This window comes from Tachysurus fulvidraco, chromosome 9, assembly GCF_022655615.1.
Source record: "Tachysurus fulvidraco isolate hzauxx_2018 chromosome 9, HZAU_PFXX_2.0, whole genome shotgun sequence".
Classification (NCBI taxonomy): domain Eukaryota; kingdom Metazoa; phylum Chordata; class Actinopteri; order Siluriformes; family Bagridae; genus Tachysurus; species Tachysurus fulvidraco.
Window position 1 is genome coordinate 11536822 of NC_062526.1, and position 16312 is coordinate 11553133.

Sequence of the window (16312 nt, forward strand, 5' to 3'; positions counted from 1 at the left end):
GTGTGCATTTGTATTCAGCCCCTTTTACTCTGATACCCCTATCTAAAATCCAGTGAAACCAACTGCCTTCAGAAATCACCTAATTAGTAAATAGAGTTCACCTGTGTGTAATTTTAATCTCATACAGCTGTACTGTGAAGCCCTCAGAAGTGTGTTAGAGAACATTCGTGAACAAACAGCATCATGAAGACCAAAGAACACACCAGACAGGTCAGGATAAAGTTGTGGAGACGTTTAAAGCAGAGTTAGGTTATAGATTAATATCCCAAGCCTTGAACATCTCACGGAGCACTGTACAATCCACCATCCGGAAATGGAAAGAGTATGCACAACTGCAAGCCCACCTAAACTGGCAGGCCGTGCAAGGAGAGCATTATTCAGAGAAGCAGCCAAGAGGCCCATGGTAACTCTGGAGGAGATGCAGAGATCCACAGCTCAGGTGGGAGAATCTGTCCACAGGACAACTATTAGTCGTGCACTCCACAAATCTGGTCTTCCATAAAGAAGCCATAAAAAAAATCCCATTTGCAGTTTGCGACAAGCATGTTGAAGAAGGTGCTCTGGACAGATGAGACCAAAATTGAACATTTTGGCCAAAATTCAAAATGTTATGTGTGGCAGAAACCTAACAATGCACATCACCCTGAACACACCATCCCCACCGTGAAACATGGTGGTGGCGGCATCATGTTGTGGGGATGCCTTTCTTCATTAGGGACAGTGAAGCTGGTCAGAGTTGATGGGAAGATAGATGGAGCCAAATATAGGGCAGTCTTAGATGAAAACCTGTTAGATTCTGCAAAAGACCTGAGACTGGGGTGGCGGTTCACCTTCCAACAAGACAATGACCCTAAACATACAGCCAGAGCTACAGTGGAGAATGTGTGGAGATTTAGATCAAAGCATATTCATGTGTTAGAATGGCCCAAAGTCCAGACATAAATCAAATTGAGAATCTGTGGCGAGACTTGAAAATCACTGTACACAGATGCTCGACATCCAATCTGACTGAGCTTGAGCTATTTTGCAAAGAAGAATGGGCAAAAATTTTACTCTCTAGACGTGCAAAGATGGTAGAGACAAACCCCAAAAGACTTGCAGCTGTAATTGCAATGAAAGGTGGTTCTACAAAGTATTGACTCAGTGGTGCTGAATACAAATGTACGCCACACTTTTCAGATATTTATTTGAAAAAAAAAAAAAAATTTGGACACCATTATTCATTTTCCTTCCCCTTCACAATTATGTGCCACCTTGTGTTGGTCTATCACATAAAATCCTAATAAAATACATTTTTGTTTGTGGTTGTAAAGTGTCAAAATGTGAAAAAGTTCAGTGGGTATGAATACTTTTGCAAGGCACTGTATATGCACAACAATACACTGTATATCTCAACCAAGATCTATAGCCTGAACTATTTTGAGCATTGTTGAACACTGCAAAACATGGAGATGATCAGTGTGTGCTCTTCATAACATACAAACACACTCTATCACTTTATACCATCCCCCTCTTATCCTGTCCCTCTCCCTGGTCTAACTCGTTATTTGAGCCTCTTACAGCTTATGAGGCATTTAGTCCTCACTAATACACAGCTTATTCCCTCATTTATCAAACAGATGGCTTGTCAGCTAACCTGCTTCCTTAATTATCTATGATAAGTCTACTGAGCAGGACTGCGAAGGACTCTACAGGTAGTGTAGACAAGAATCCTGTAAAGCATAGTGTGAGTGTAGAAAGTGTATTCATATTCAATAAGAGTTATGAAACTTTCAGTGTTGTGACATTTACAGTGATTATATTTAATTTGTTTCTTAAAAAACGGTTAAATAACGCCATCAGGTCTTCTTTATTTGGTTCAGATACTGTACATTGGCTAGTTTTACTAAAAGTAATAGTTTGAGAGGTTTAATAAATATATATCATTAAATGGCATTATACTTATACAGCATAATACTTGCATAGGGTCCACCTTCAGCAACTTCCAGGTGATTTTTTTATCTTTCATTTTTCTGTGTACCTTATCTGATATTTTTATGTGAATATTTTTGTGCCTGGACTTTTGGAAACTAGTTGAAAGATGTTTAAGAGCAATTACTGACAGATCATACTACACTTGATTATTTGGCAGCGCTTATTTGCACAAAAAGAACATATTTATGAGATGCCATAAAATGCTAGTTGCACTTAATGATTTGGATCAGTGATTAAATACATTTTTTCTTTTGACCCCATGACTGTTTTTTTTTTACCCACAAAGCTGTTCATTTTACAGAAAATTATGAAAATTTTGAATTTTTTTTATTATTATTATTGGCCATATATTGCATTTACATATACTGTGTTAATAACTGCTGTATTTTTTTTAAATAATCATGTCATCTATAGCCATGCAAAATTTGTGTTCAAGTGTTATTTTAGGCTGATTAAAAAACTGATTAGCTATGATTAAAACTGATTAAGTATAGGACACATTGAACCCAAACAAGACTCATTGAACCCAAACGAATAAAGAACCAAAACAGCTATTTGTTGAAAATAGACAGCACAGACATAATTATTTCCATCTGTACCAACTTTAGCAGTAACAGAAGTCCCTGACCTGTACTGTTTCCTCATATAATGTGTCTAAGTCATTATTTTAAAATAAGGCATTATACTTTAATTGCACATTTTACCGCAGGATAAATCACTTCCCATAGACATATTAAATCACTTCCCATAGCATATTAAAAAGGACACAAACAGAACCACAACTCAAACACAGAGCATTTCTTTTTACCATAACTTTGCAGCTTGTCTGAGAAAGCACCTGTTGAGAACCATTTTACTCTACAAAATGTTCATTTGTAACCAGATGTGCTAATAGTTTTGTGGCTCTCTTGCACTTGCGTTATCTCCTGATGAGTCGCAGCACCCTGAAATAACAGCATGCTCCTTCTGTTGGCTAGTCTAGATATACTTGTGTGCGTGTGTGCGCGCGCGTGCGTGCCGACGCAGTGCGGGCGTTCGTGGGTGTGTGATTAAGCGGAGGATTCTAGTCGACGAGCCACAGTGTTCATGCAGAGAGAAGTCAGACCTGTTGGTTTACAGTATCAAGTCCATATGGTGCTGTTCATATTTAAAATTAGGGTGTTCAGTTTACATTGAGTATGATTCATTTTCTTTTTGAAATCTTAATATATTTTTTAAAATCCTCTCTCCAAAATTCATCTACAACTAGAAAAACTTTCCAGAGAAAGAAAGCATTTTGCTAGCATTCTCTGACCAAAAAAAAGATGTCAGGATCTTAGGTAAACGCTGAGATTTGCAGCTGGTGGTGTTTTAATGGCAACATTTTGTCATAAAGCACGTGACTGCATCTCATCAAATACGAATCTGCAGTGTAAAAAGGACTAATGATGCTTTTAAAATTTTAGATGATCACAGGTAGATTATCTAACAGGCACACTCATTTCTAGAGCTTGCCAATGAGCCCATCCAATTAGCACAGGAAACAAACTACAGAGGCACAAATTTCAAACAAGAAGCCAACTATATTTCCTTAGCTCGCTGTGCTTGGCTCACTGCAATGCTAAAAGCTGCTCTGACTCATCACTCATTATGTCATTATACTGCTTGTCATTTCATAAAGGATGCACAGTCACAAAATAATAAAAGACAAACATGCATGATTTGATTCAAGCAAAATCCCCTTCTGATGCCTCTCTCTTCTGATAATGTCATATCTCCAACTTTCATTCAAGATGATGTGGCCTGTACATTTCAGAATATTCTCTAAGAATTACCATGTAATCTTTCTTGAATTAATAGCAGTTCTCTGTTACAATAACAATCACATGACCTTCCTATTTGTCTTAGGAATGCTCAATAAATGTGCAGGTAACAGACACCAAAGAACCTAGCGTAGGTTGCTAACAGGTGACCATAAATGTCTACACATTGTGATCTACACTAGCATCATAGCACAAGTGGTGTATAACAACAAATAAATTTCCCCTTTAATTTTACATCATCACCTAAGTCAAGACAGGCTACAGATGTACATAATCATCGCTATGGGAGGTTTCTGTAACAAAATACCATGCAAAAGACTGTTGTTCACACTGAAGCCATAAATCGGAGCTGAATTCACCGCATCACTGAATCCAGAAGCTTTCCTACAGCGATACACCAGTTATGTCTTACTACAGTTCCCTCTGTCCTGCACATTTGTTGTATTTTCCCTGGTCTAACAATCATAATTAAACCTGTGAATTGGATGAAATGATGGTGAGGGCTAAAATACTAATATGTGTAAAATGCATGAAAATAAAACATTAAAAATACAGCACAAGAGGGGACTCCAGGTCCAGGGTTCAAACCTGTGTTCTAACGTTTGATGTTTTTTCCAAAAACACAAACTCCCCTATTCATCTCATATTTTAAATATAGGCACATGCATACACACACAAGCCATTAAAAGCACTTACAGGTGAAGTGAATATAAATATATTATTTTGTTACAATGGCACTGATCAAGGGGTGGGATATATTTGGCAAGCGAATAGTAAGTGCTCAAAGTTAATATGTTGGAAGGAGGAAAATGGGCAAGTGTAAGCATCTGTGCAACTCTGACAAAAGCTAAATTATGACAGCTAGAAGACTGGGTCAGAGCCAGAAAAGACAACCGGTGAACCAGCAACAGGGTCATAGACACCAAAAGCTCAGTGATATGTGTGTGGAGCGAAGGTTAGCATGTCTGTTCTGATCCCAAGCATCCAAAATTGACCATGGAACAGTGAATGAAGGTGACCTGTTCTAATGAATCATGTTTTTTTTATATACTGTATATCATGTGGACCTCTAGAGGGGTGTGTGTCACTGGGGAAGAACTGGCACCAGTATGCACTATGGGAATTGTCCAGGAATGGCTTGAGGATCATAAAGTCTTAAAGGTGTTGTCCTGGCCTCCAAATTCCCCAAATCTCAATCTAATCAAGCATATGGGGGATGTGATAGACAAACGTCCGATCCATGGAGGCCTCACCACTTAAAGGATCTCCTGCTAATGTCTTGGTGTCAGATATAAGAGCTTGTGGAGTCCATACCTCGATGGATCAGAACTGTTTTGATGGAAAAAAGGGGAACGACACAATATTAAGCAGGTGGGTATAATGTAATGGCTGATCGGTGTGCAGAAATATCTAACTGCTTTGCTGTTAAGTGAACAGTTACATAACATTCTGTTTTCACCAAAAGTTTTTGCATCAACCTGTACAGAATCAGACACTCCCAGGTGTTCACACTGAAGAAAACTAGCCTTGCAATGGACTGTTGGCTTTTTGCAAGTGAAACATTTAAGTCAAAGTGAAATATAAAGACATGATGATTGTTCTTGAACCCTGATCCTCTGTGTTGCACTGCTGCAGCTCACCTGTTTATCCAGTGTCTCCTTGCCCCCGGTGGACACTTTAGGCGCCGGGACTCGTTCACATGTGCAGCCCTCCAGGAGGTAAATGCCTGAGGGTCGAGCACTCTGTTCGGAGTCAAAGTAGAAGAGCACATTTTGGTAGAGGGCGAAAAACTTCTCGTGCCATTTGCTGTTTTCCGTCGTCTTCTTGCTGAGGTAGCCGCGCTTGGTGCCCTCTTTGCGCGCCACCACGGAGAGATACAGAGCGTGTCCCTCATTATAGCGAACGCTCTTCTGCATTTTCCGTTTCGGTTCTTCTCCGATCTCACCTGCTCTTCAGCAACATTCCCGTCACGATGCTTTGGACCTTTTTCCACCCCCTTCTCCAAGTTGTGTAAGCGCTGAGCACTAGAAGTTTCAGCCGTGCGTCCTTGCGCCTCTCTGCGCTCCTCAGATCCTAACTTCCTAAGCGACTATATCCAAGTGTTTGCGGTCTGAACCGTGGCAGAACTTTGTATTGCATTGTTTTAGAGCGAATGAGCAACGCGGATTAATATTAGTGCACGTATGCGCTACTGCACGGATAAACGCAGAGACAACATAGCTTTCAGGATCGGCTTTAATCTGATTTGACAGCTCCTTAAAGAGACAGCTTCTGTTTCATCAGGAAGTGCGATGCTGCTGATTGGTTGAGAGAATAGCGGGGGCGGGGCAAAGAGCACCTTGTGTATCCTTAAGGATGCGCATAACCAGGGTGATACGCATGTGACTTACTGCTGTTGGATGTTGGACGGTTTCATATGGATTACCACATGATTTACAATTTTAAAAAACAGTTTGTGCCCAAGACTTGGATACTGTACAACTTCAGCCAGAATGAAAAAGCCTTATGTTGCTGATCATGTACATCCTCTTCAATGCACTAAATACTGTGTACAGTGTACAAATTGGAAGAGAAGTCATTTATAATCTCACTATCTTCATGCCAGCCAGAACAGGGATCCTCTTTGTCCTTCCTATTCATTAAGACTCTATATCTACATCCAGATGTGCTGTAGAATAAGGTTTTCCCTATTATACTCCATATTCTCAAAAAGACTACAAACTACATACAAGCTCCTTTGTAAGGTGTGAACATCTCGACAAATATCATTTATATCAACATACCTCATTTATTCTAGGTGTCACAGCAGGACATCTATGAAAGCTAGCATATTAAATAGTTTTCTGGTGTACATTCAATTTCCTTGTAGCAAAGATCAAATAAATTACGTAATATCACTTTAGTGTCATGTTAAGTTATATTACTGATGTAAGTGGGAGAAAATACAGTCTGAGGTATTCATTCCTCTGCAGTAATCCTGTTATCCTGCTCAGAGTCAAGAGTGGATCTGGAGCCCCTCTAATTTAGGGGAAATTTATAATAGTCAATTCACCTACATGCAAGTTTTTTGGGAGGTGAGAGGAACCCAGTGAAACCACAGAAGGAGAACATGCAAAACTCCATGACTGTGTTTACAAAACAGAAACAATATAGTGAATGTTTTGTAATTAAATATACCCTTTGCTTTAAAAAAAAAAAAAAGATTTACGTATGAAGACTTAATTTGGGGACAGTCTGTTTTAGTAATTGTTTTTCAGCAGTTCAGTTCAGAATTACTAGAAGTTTAACAAATGCACAGTCCATCAGGAGATACTGTACTGTAGGCTGATCCAATAAAGCCGGGTTTTGTGTAAAATTTTATAAAATACTGGGTTAACAATAGAAGTGGCAAATTAATATAGTATTGTCTCCCTTGTTAACTTGTTATCTATTTCATTCAATTTACTGATTACTGGTTTAATAACACATTGGAGGCCTTATCTCTTAGTGTTATCAGTGTGAGGTGGAGAAGCACCATAATTAATTCAGGATGTCTGTGCAATATGCCCCAAACTTCTCTGAAAGTGCTTAGAAATCTGAAAAGTAAAAAAAAAAAAAAGTCAGCAAAAAATAAAATCAGCAGTAAAATGGGGAATGCAATGGCTGTCATATGTGATAAGAGTGAAAAATTAGCTGACCTGCATTTCTCATACTGTTTCTCCAGTTAGAGTTTCTCATTTTTGTCTTTTTCCCACGTTGGAAGTCACCAGGAAACGTTTCCCTTATTTATCTGTCTGTCATCGGTTTATTTGGCAACATAATGATGAACAGATGCAGAAAACACACCTGTAGCAAGCTGGCAAATAAATATGGATTTTACACAAACTATCCCAGAAAGCAACTAAATACTGTACATGGAATGAAAGAGCTTGTGCCATGAGCTCCGTCCACCTGTTTACAGAGAAGTAATTATAATGCACTTCAGCTCTCATCCTTGCCAACAGAAGGCCTTTCACATGCTGAAATGCTTCACATGCTTATGTTAAACCAACAGCAGGAAATCCTCAGAAATCAGATGAAATATTTTGGGTCAATATCCAGCATTTGTGGCACGCTCTTCTCTCCTCACAAGGAAGTGTCCAAGTCACAGTAATTTGTCTTACATAATGAAAGACAGGTGGTGATTACACACTTAAATGCTTGATGCTAAATTTCATGCTTTTAAAATACAGAAGTAAAAAGAAGAGACAGTAGGAGGGTAAAAAACAGAGGATTTCTGCTTTAATCCTTTTGGTTCATCACACAACAGCATTGCAAAATCTATACATACATTTTCTGTATACCTTCTGCAAACATTTTCAGATTTTATGATGCTGAGAAGTGCAAAGAACCTGTATTACAACACCATGAAACTAAGCTTCTGAACTTTCTGAAGTGATCATGATGCATAAAAAATACACAATCATGTGTAGATTAATATACAGTGTAGTTTATTTGGACTACCACAACAACCCTTCTCTCACACACACACAACACCCACGCACACTCACACACACATCTTATTAGTGTCTGACTTTATCCACTCGAGTAATGATTCCCTATTAGTGATTTTCCAAGCGTCATTAAGCAGCTTCACAGTTTTCCTAGAAAAAGATAGAAAAAAACAGATTAAACTTTGTTTGCTTTTTCCTTCAGCATATGAAAGAATCATTCTATTCACTCAGAACCATGAGTTGTAAGCATTATTATTATTATTATAGCGCATCATTTATGCTCAGCTCTCTAACTCTTAGTACTTCGATGATAACCGAGATAATAACGACTCTAATAGGAAACTCATGCAACTCATCCCACTGGCCTACATACCCAGTAAAGTGATAATGATCTATGGAAAGCAGGATGTGCTGTTGCAGCAGCCCAACACATTCACTTTGTCACTGACGTTATGGTTAAGATCTTTAGAGCAATGGTCCAATTTGCATTTAGATAATTCAATCACTCTTCAAACACATATTACAGTGAGACGTATGATGGTCAAACTCTTCTGCTTGAGCTTAATACAGAAGCAAACCAAAGATCACGTACCAGTGAACGGCTCCATGTTAGACGGATTGATATTACAGGCAATTTGCATATACAGTTTTATCAAGAATGATATTACTGATATTGTTTTTCTGTGTTCTTACCATATCGTGATATTCCCTACATCATCCTGTGTATTAGTTTCTCACTGTATTTATCATTCTGTTGGAATTACAGATTGTTTTTCTGCCTGCTTTCACATGATTTTATTTGAAAACCGTTGCACTCGATTGCCGTATTGTCTTATAAATGACGCTCTGAGAAGTTTAAAAACGTTAAAAAATATATCCATGTATCAAACGTGAAAAGAAAAACATTTCGGATGTAATCTTTGGGTTTGTTTTCCTTTTGATTACAACTCATATCTGCTGTGTGTGAAATGTTTCCAAAATAAGAAGCCAGGTTACTCTTCTAATTTTTCGTGTGTGTATTTTACTGATTAATTATTTAATTAATCAATGCATGTAAATTTTTTCCCACTCAATGATGGAGTGATTTGCCCTTAAGAAATAATTCCCATTTTCTGTCTGAGTCACATGTGTTTGTAATGGTTTCTTGGCAGGTTTATGAATCTTAAAAATGTGTGTCGATTCTTCTTTTTTATTTCAAAGCAAACTATACAACATTGCCAGCTTTACAAATATTTTGCCTGTTTTCTTTGCACTCCTGTGTAAATGTTAACGAACGCCAGTGACTTATGAATTAGCAAGAGCATTCACTGAAAGTTGAGCTACATGAACTATAATATAATAAAAAAAAAACCTCTTCCAGTACAGTTATAGCATTTAGCAGACACCCTTATCCAGAGTGACTTACTTCTTTTTTTCATTTCAATTTATACAACTTATGCAATTGAGGCTTAAGGGCCTTGCTCAGGGGCCCAGCAGTGGCATCCTGGTGGACCTGGGATTCGAACTCATGACCTTCCGATCAGTAACCCAACATCATAACCACTAGGCTACTCATACCCAGTGATCTCATTTAGAACTAATGATTCAATTTTTGCTTCTTTTATAGTTCAGGGTTCCTTTTGTGCTAAATGAATCTAGACTTATTTGACAAAATCTATTTATTTTGTATTTTTGGACAGCTTTCTTTTCAGTCATTAGATCTGAAATAATTATGTGATTTAAACATGGCAATTTAATCAAGACAGAAATACAGGATCTTGATTATACAAGTCTATCATGTGTATTAAAGCTCACATCAGTGAGTCACTTAAGTAAATTTACACAAGCTCAGAAGTTCTTGGTTTTTCTGAACTAATTAGATTTTCATGAATTCCATCAATTTATTGTGTTTATGCTACTGTGAACAATTTACAAATAAATCTATTCATATCCAACTTAATAAATGAGGCCCATTAAATCTAAAAAGCACTAAGTTTTATCTGACCAAAATATGCCTTTCTGTAACATTGTAAAAGTCGAAATAAGCATAGATACATGCTGAGCACTTGGCTTTATTTTATTAATAGTACATACAGCATTTTTGAAAGTTGCATAAGGTTTCACGGCCCACGTTATGTACCTGCGGCTGTTGACGATGGCCTCCAGCTCTTTGGACTTGAGCGCTGCAGATGTGAGGATGCTCTGTGGGATTTCTGCCAGCCGTGCCACGTTCAGCCCATAGCTCCGAGCTGCTGCTCCCTCCGTCAGCTGATAAAGGAAAGTGATGAACTCTGGTTGCACCTCCTCCACTGCAGGGTAAAAAAGACAGTGTTGAAAAAGTGTTACATCAGAGAGAATCAGTCAAAACAATTTGCTCTTGCACAAATCCTTCTTAGGGATACATCACCTGATGTATAAATGTATAGTAAATCATTTGTCTTTGTGGGAAGGTAGTTGTCAATCAATTCATCACAAGCTGCCTCAAAGACACGTTAATCCAGCTAACTGTATCTTTTTGATCTGAAAGTGCTATCCACCTGATCAATGAGCTTGCAGACACATGCCCCCTCAGACAGATTCAGAGCTTGTGATCTCTGTATATGATATGGCAAACCATTTCTTCCTATTATGCTACTCAGGAGCCCAAAAACTTCTTTAGCTCTTCATAATGGCATGTCTATATCATATCTTTTAGGCCACTGACTACAATGCGAGCTCTGTAGCATTATCAGGAATGTTGTCTTAAAATACAACTCACAAGATAGGTGCTAAATTTTTAATAAGTGCTAAATCTGACCCACCAACTATCCAGTCTCCTCATGAGTTGCTTTTTAAAGAAAAGGAAGGAGCGGAGCAGCAGTCTTCAATCTTATGTCAAAAATAATTTCATTGCCAGGGAAATGTAAATAGATGCCTAAAATGTAAAAAGAAAGGTCTCAGTAATGTCATATACTGTGAATCACAATTGATCTAAATTGTCTTTCAAATTATATGATTACTCTAAATCTATAAATAACTATAGTCAATATTACACCCTGTTTCTCTTCAAGTGTGTTACAGACTGTGTGTTAAACATCCCACTCATGCAGGATGTAAACTCGTGAATTTTCTGTCTTACTGAGATTACAATGATGAAGTCTCTATTCCTCTCCAGTTCCCCAGTGCAAGCAAAGCTATGCTATAAAAACGCATGAGACAGGAGTGTGACTCACCTAAGAAAACTGACAGTTCATTTTGAGCAATCTTATGTTGGTCTAGTTCTCTAAGAATACTTTCCAATACACTTGTCTAACTTTGTGTACACCTGACCATCATATCCACATTATAACAAGCTTGACACTTCTGAAAAAGCTTTCCAGCACGGCTGTGGGGATTTCTATTCATTCAGCTACTAAAGCATTAACATTTCATGCACTGATGATGGAAAGTCCCAGTTCATCCCAAGCGTATTTATTGGGGTTGTGGTCAGGGTCTAGGCATGAGCAAGGAGTTCTTCCGTTTTAATCAATTAGGCAAAAATAGAGCTCACGTTGTCCATAGGTGCACTGACATTGTGGCAACAGTTGTGGGAAGACCACATATGTAATCAGGTGATGGTCAGGTGACCACAAACTTTTGGCCATATAGTGTAACTATTCATTAGTTTTTTAATGTTGTGCCTACACCTAAACTGTCCCCAGAAGGTCATTTGTCCATTATTCCCCATCCCTCCCACACAAAAACCTCTCCCATACCTGCAGCTGCAGTTTCTGGCTCATTGAGCAGGAAAGCCATGTGGTAGTTTCCAACGTGACACGGACAGAGCTTCTCAAGCTCACACAGTGGAGGGTAGTGGGTCACAAACAGGGTCAGACACCTCACCTGCAGTGAATAACATAAAAAATTTAATAATCAAATACTTACTAAAAAAAAATTGATTCAGACACACAATCTTGAAAATTGGTTGCTGATCAGCCTGTTGTTGGACAGATGTTAATATTCATACTTTCATAAACAAACATCTGTAATCTAAAGAAAGAAAAGTGTCATTACAAAGAGCAAAATAACCGATCATCCGTGCCCTAGACAGACAGATACAGTATATAATGCTTTTTAAAATAGGTAAATGATTAAAATGTTTTGAATAAGACTACAGTTTATGGTTATAGTGACAATATCAAGCATGAATATTTCCTTTCACTTATATGAATATACTAAGCCCAAACATGTTCTAACATGACACGCTATTAAGGGTGGAACAATTTCATATTATTGTCCATGTTTTTGGAAGTGGATGTACAACAAACATGTGATTGTGATGGTGACACAGCTCATTTATAGTGGGGGAGAAAAATAAACAGCTAATAGCACAAAGAACACTAGAAGTACAGTGAAGCATGGTGGTGGTAGCATCATGCTATGGGGCTGTTTCTCTTCAGCTGTGGCTCTAGTCAAAATAGAAGGGAATAATGGATGGTTTATTTTGGCTCAACACCTTCGGGCCAACTGTTAAAGAGATGTCAATTACAGATGAGGAAAGACAGTTTGTTACAGCCCATTCAGAGACCAGATATGAAAACCAAAAAAAAGACAGAATATGGTATACAAGTTATTTCAAGAAAGAATGAAATAAAACTGCCAGATTAACATGGGAGACTCTAAAATGAAGTATTATTTAAAAAGTGTGCATGCCTCTGGAACCAATTTTATTTTATTATTTGTTTTGTACGTCACTTCTGGTGGTTTCTATATAATACTTTATGTTGGAAAAGATCTGACATGAGTTAACTTAGTTTTTAATATTTAATGTGTCGAAAAGCAACACAAAAGTTAATGTCATCACGTTGACAGAAACTGTTAAAAGGTAACAGACAGAAAAGGTATGACATTCATTACAGGCAGTAATTTAAAGTATTACTATTAAGCAACAAAAAACCTACCCAGGATCTGCCAAAGTAGCATTAGCTTCAGCATCAAAAAGCACAAGTGCCAAATGAATTAACATCCCACAAAGTAAACACCGGCTGCAGGATAATGGCTAAAATAATAATCACAGTTATTTGGTGTAATATTATCATTTATCACAATCATTCAGACAATTCAGGAACAAAACTTTTTTTTGTGCGTGTGTTATTTTAAATTGAGAGAAAGCTGCATTTTTAAAACCTGTACTCTAAACCTGCATAAATCCAAGACCTGTTCTTAGGCACATATACACAACAGTAAATAAACAGATACAATTAATTAATTTATAAAGTTGCTACTGCTAATAAAGATAATATTAATAATCATTATTATCATTGTTGTTATTACAAAATTAACAGCAATAATATTCTAAATAGTAAACAATAAACAAAGAAAAGTAATTAATTACGATTACTACTATTACTTCTCCTACTCCTAATAATAATAATAATGACAACAATAATAACATTATTCAATAGAATTTAATTCCATATATTTAATTTAAATTCAATTCAAACACTTCTACTTGTAGAGACAAGTTAAATAGACACAAATTCAATTGTGTTGGAGGCATTTTGCTGCATCGGTTTAGGACTAATTGTCCTTCTAAAGGGGAAACATCATTGGAAATCGATACCAAGTTCTTCTGACCTTTATCCTATGATCATCAGTGAATCCGACAGAAATGTCAGGATAGAAATGCGTGATGCAGGAAAATATCAATCACATGCTACAGTATGGCCTCAGCAGCTCCCAACCAGACTAAACACCTGCTGGAGGTTTTTATTAATAATATCACACCACTGAAGGAGTGTTGTTTGAAAAAGTTATGTTCCTCCGTGCACATTTCCAGATATGTGTAGAATCTGTGTAAAAACACAATGTTCTACTAGCTTATGATGTCCCTAAACCCTTACCATGTCATTTTTTTCCTTACAGGTACAGTAACAGCAACTCTACTCACAAACACTGTGGCCAAGTTTGTTTTATTAAGATAAAAATAAATAAATAAATAAATAAATAAATAAATAAATAAATAAATAAATAAATATTATTTGTAGCATTATTCTGAAAACCTGGCCTGGCTCCAAAATCTTGCCTGTCAGTTGAATCCTTTAGTGACGCGAACATTAAATCATTAGTACACACAGACATGTCTCAGACTAATCGGCTTTCCATTGACAAGCAAGCTGAAGTAAGAGAGAGGTGAGAGACGTGCTTGTGGGCATGCAGAGAACTGAAAATAGTCACAACATGAGACATGACACAGTAAAAGAACTGTTTATCAGCACAGAGGACATGTTTACAGCCTATATTCAGGCTTGAGTCCCAGATGTCCAGTGTCCCATCTCACCAGGAGGTAAAGATATACAACAGAGATACAAATATAGATTATTTTCCACAAACAAATAATGTGTTCTAAAGTGATACAGATATGAATCTGAGGTTCACTGTTTTTGTTTTGTTTTCATGGTTGTATGAGAAAGATTCAGAACTGTGCATTTAGAGTGAGAGCAGCGAGGGCAAGACCGATATAAACTGCAGTGCTGTGCAAGGCATTTAAAGCATCCTTAGTACCTGTCTGGTCTGGGATGCAGTAGCTTAAATTAAGTTCCTAATTTGTTGATATTTTGAGAAAATGTTTGGGGGAAAAAAACAAAAAACTGAGTGAGCGAGTATTTGATGGGGATGTGTTAGCTCAGTGGATATGGTGTTGGACTACTGATTGGAAGGTCATGATTTCGAACCCCATGGCCACCAACTGCCACTGCCAGGCCCCTGAGCATGACCCTTAACCCTTAACTGCTCTGCTGAATAACAGAAAAAACGTAAGTCGCTCTGCATAAGAGTGTCTGCCAAATGCCATAAATGTAATGTAATGAAGTGTCCAATCATTTCTAACAGAGCAATTATAAACTCCAGTGACACCCTCTCTTCAGGATTAGGTCATGTTCCACTTAAGATTTAAATCTGAATACAGAATATAGAGAACTTACACCCTTAGTTTAAAAGATTTGAAGCCAGTAGTTTGCAAAGAATAAAAATGTTTTTTTGCACATTGCAAGAAGCATGTGCAGCTTCTGTCCCTACCATGTGGAGCATCAGCAACAATATGCACCTGATATACCACTATATACAACATAATATAATAAATAAACAGGGAATACAGGTAAATTATATTTCCAGGTCTAGGACTGATTAACTGATGTTCTTAACTGAATAAATGAAACCGGAAAGGTGAGAAAGCTATGCTACTGCACCACAATCTCCAGTATTTAGCTGCTAATAGTGATTTCACTCTGCTTAGTCCATGCACTGAATCGTTATGGCAATGCAACTTCCAACCACCTCCTCACTTCTCTCCACTCAGAGCCACGCATCTCAGTTCGTTTCACATACGTATGCCAGCTTAGAGTCGGTGAGCTCCGCTTCCTGTGTGCAAGCAGAGAGCTTTGCTATGGCAACTGGCCTTTTCTCTTGCAGCCAGAGAGCAGCGATGCACGGTACAAGAAGGCAGTGTGCAGTTAGACACGGTCTCCGTCAACAGCGCAGTGTCGGAGATCGTTACACAACGTTTTTTTTTCTCAAATACGGGACAGTTGAATGGATAAGAGTGAGACTAGTTGCCATGGCAACATAAATGTACATGCATGCACACGCACAATTTGTTGCAGCACGGCCAGACCAGTAGTGCATGTAAATAAATAGGTAAAGAACACCTTATGTGGCTCTGTAGTTTGTTTAAATGCAAAGTGCACAAATGTTTGCATCATCACAGAAGGTACAGAATTTAAGATCAACTCCTGTTGCATGAACATTTTCAAAATCATTTTGTAAGTATGTATTTCTCTGTCAGAAAGAGTTTCAGGTTCTTGCTCTGTGCAGGATCTATGCAGCTTCAGAGCATCACAACTTCACCACGTATCGGTTACGCAACATGTGAGGAATAAATCGTGACAACTTGTACAGTTTACAGGAAAACTCTCAGCACTAGTGAGATGCAGCTCTGACACAAAGCAGAGTTATTGTTACACCCAGGAGCTATTTTCTAATAACCACAGACATTTAGAAATGATTCCTATTTGTTCGTCAAAGAAAAATATAAATCTTCATATTAAATACTGTTTAATATTTGTGAAA

At 37.7% G+C, this 16312-nt stretch overlaps 2 protein-coding genes across 6 annotated transcripts in view; both read right to left on the reverse strand.

Annotated features, from left to right (window-relative positions):
* rasgrf2b (Ras protein-specific guanine nucleotide-releasing factor 2b) overlaps window positions 1-6016 on the reverse strand; it is a 72412-nt gene extending 66396 nt beyond the window's left edge. For all 4 annotated transcript variants that reach the window (XM_027138293.2, XM_027138292.2, XM_027138288.2 and 1 more), the window contains exon 1: window positions 5417-6016. In XM_027138293.2, coding sequence (XP_026994094.1) covers window positions 5417-5692 — 276 coding nt within the window. In that variant the 5' untranslated portion in view covers window positions 5693-6016. The remainder of the gene's footprint in view (window positions 1-5416) is intronic.
* Window positions 6017-8009: 1993 nt separating this feature from the next.
* Window positions 8010-16312, reverse strand: part of msh3 (mutS homolog 3 (E. coli)) — a 62090-nt gene continuing 53787 nt past the window's right edge. Inside the window, exons 22-24 of one of the 2 annotated variants that reach the window (XM_027138381.2) lie at window positions 11962-12088; window positions 10368-10536; window positions 8010-8398 (exon numbers count right to left, since the gene is read on the reverse strand). In XM_027138381.2, the coding sequence (XP_026994182.2) occupies window positions 8302-8398; window positions 10368-10536; window positions 11962-12088 (393 nt within the window). In that variant the 3' untranslated portion in view covers window positions 8010-8301. Of the gene's footprint in view, window positions 8399-10367; window positions 10537-11028; window positions 11142-11961; window positions 12089-16312 lie in introns of those variants that run through there. The other variant, XM_027138382.2, reaches the window with a different exon arrangement.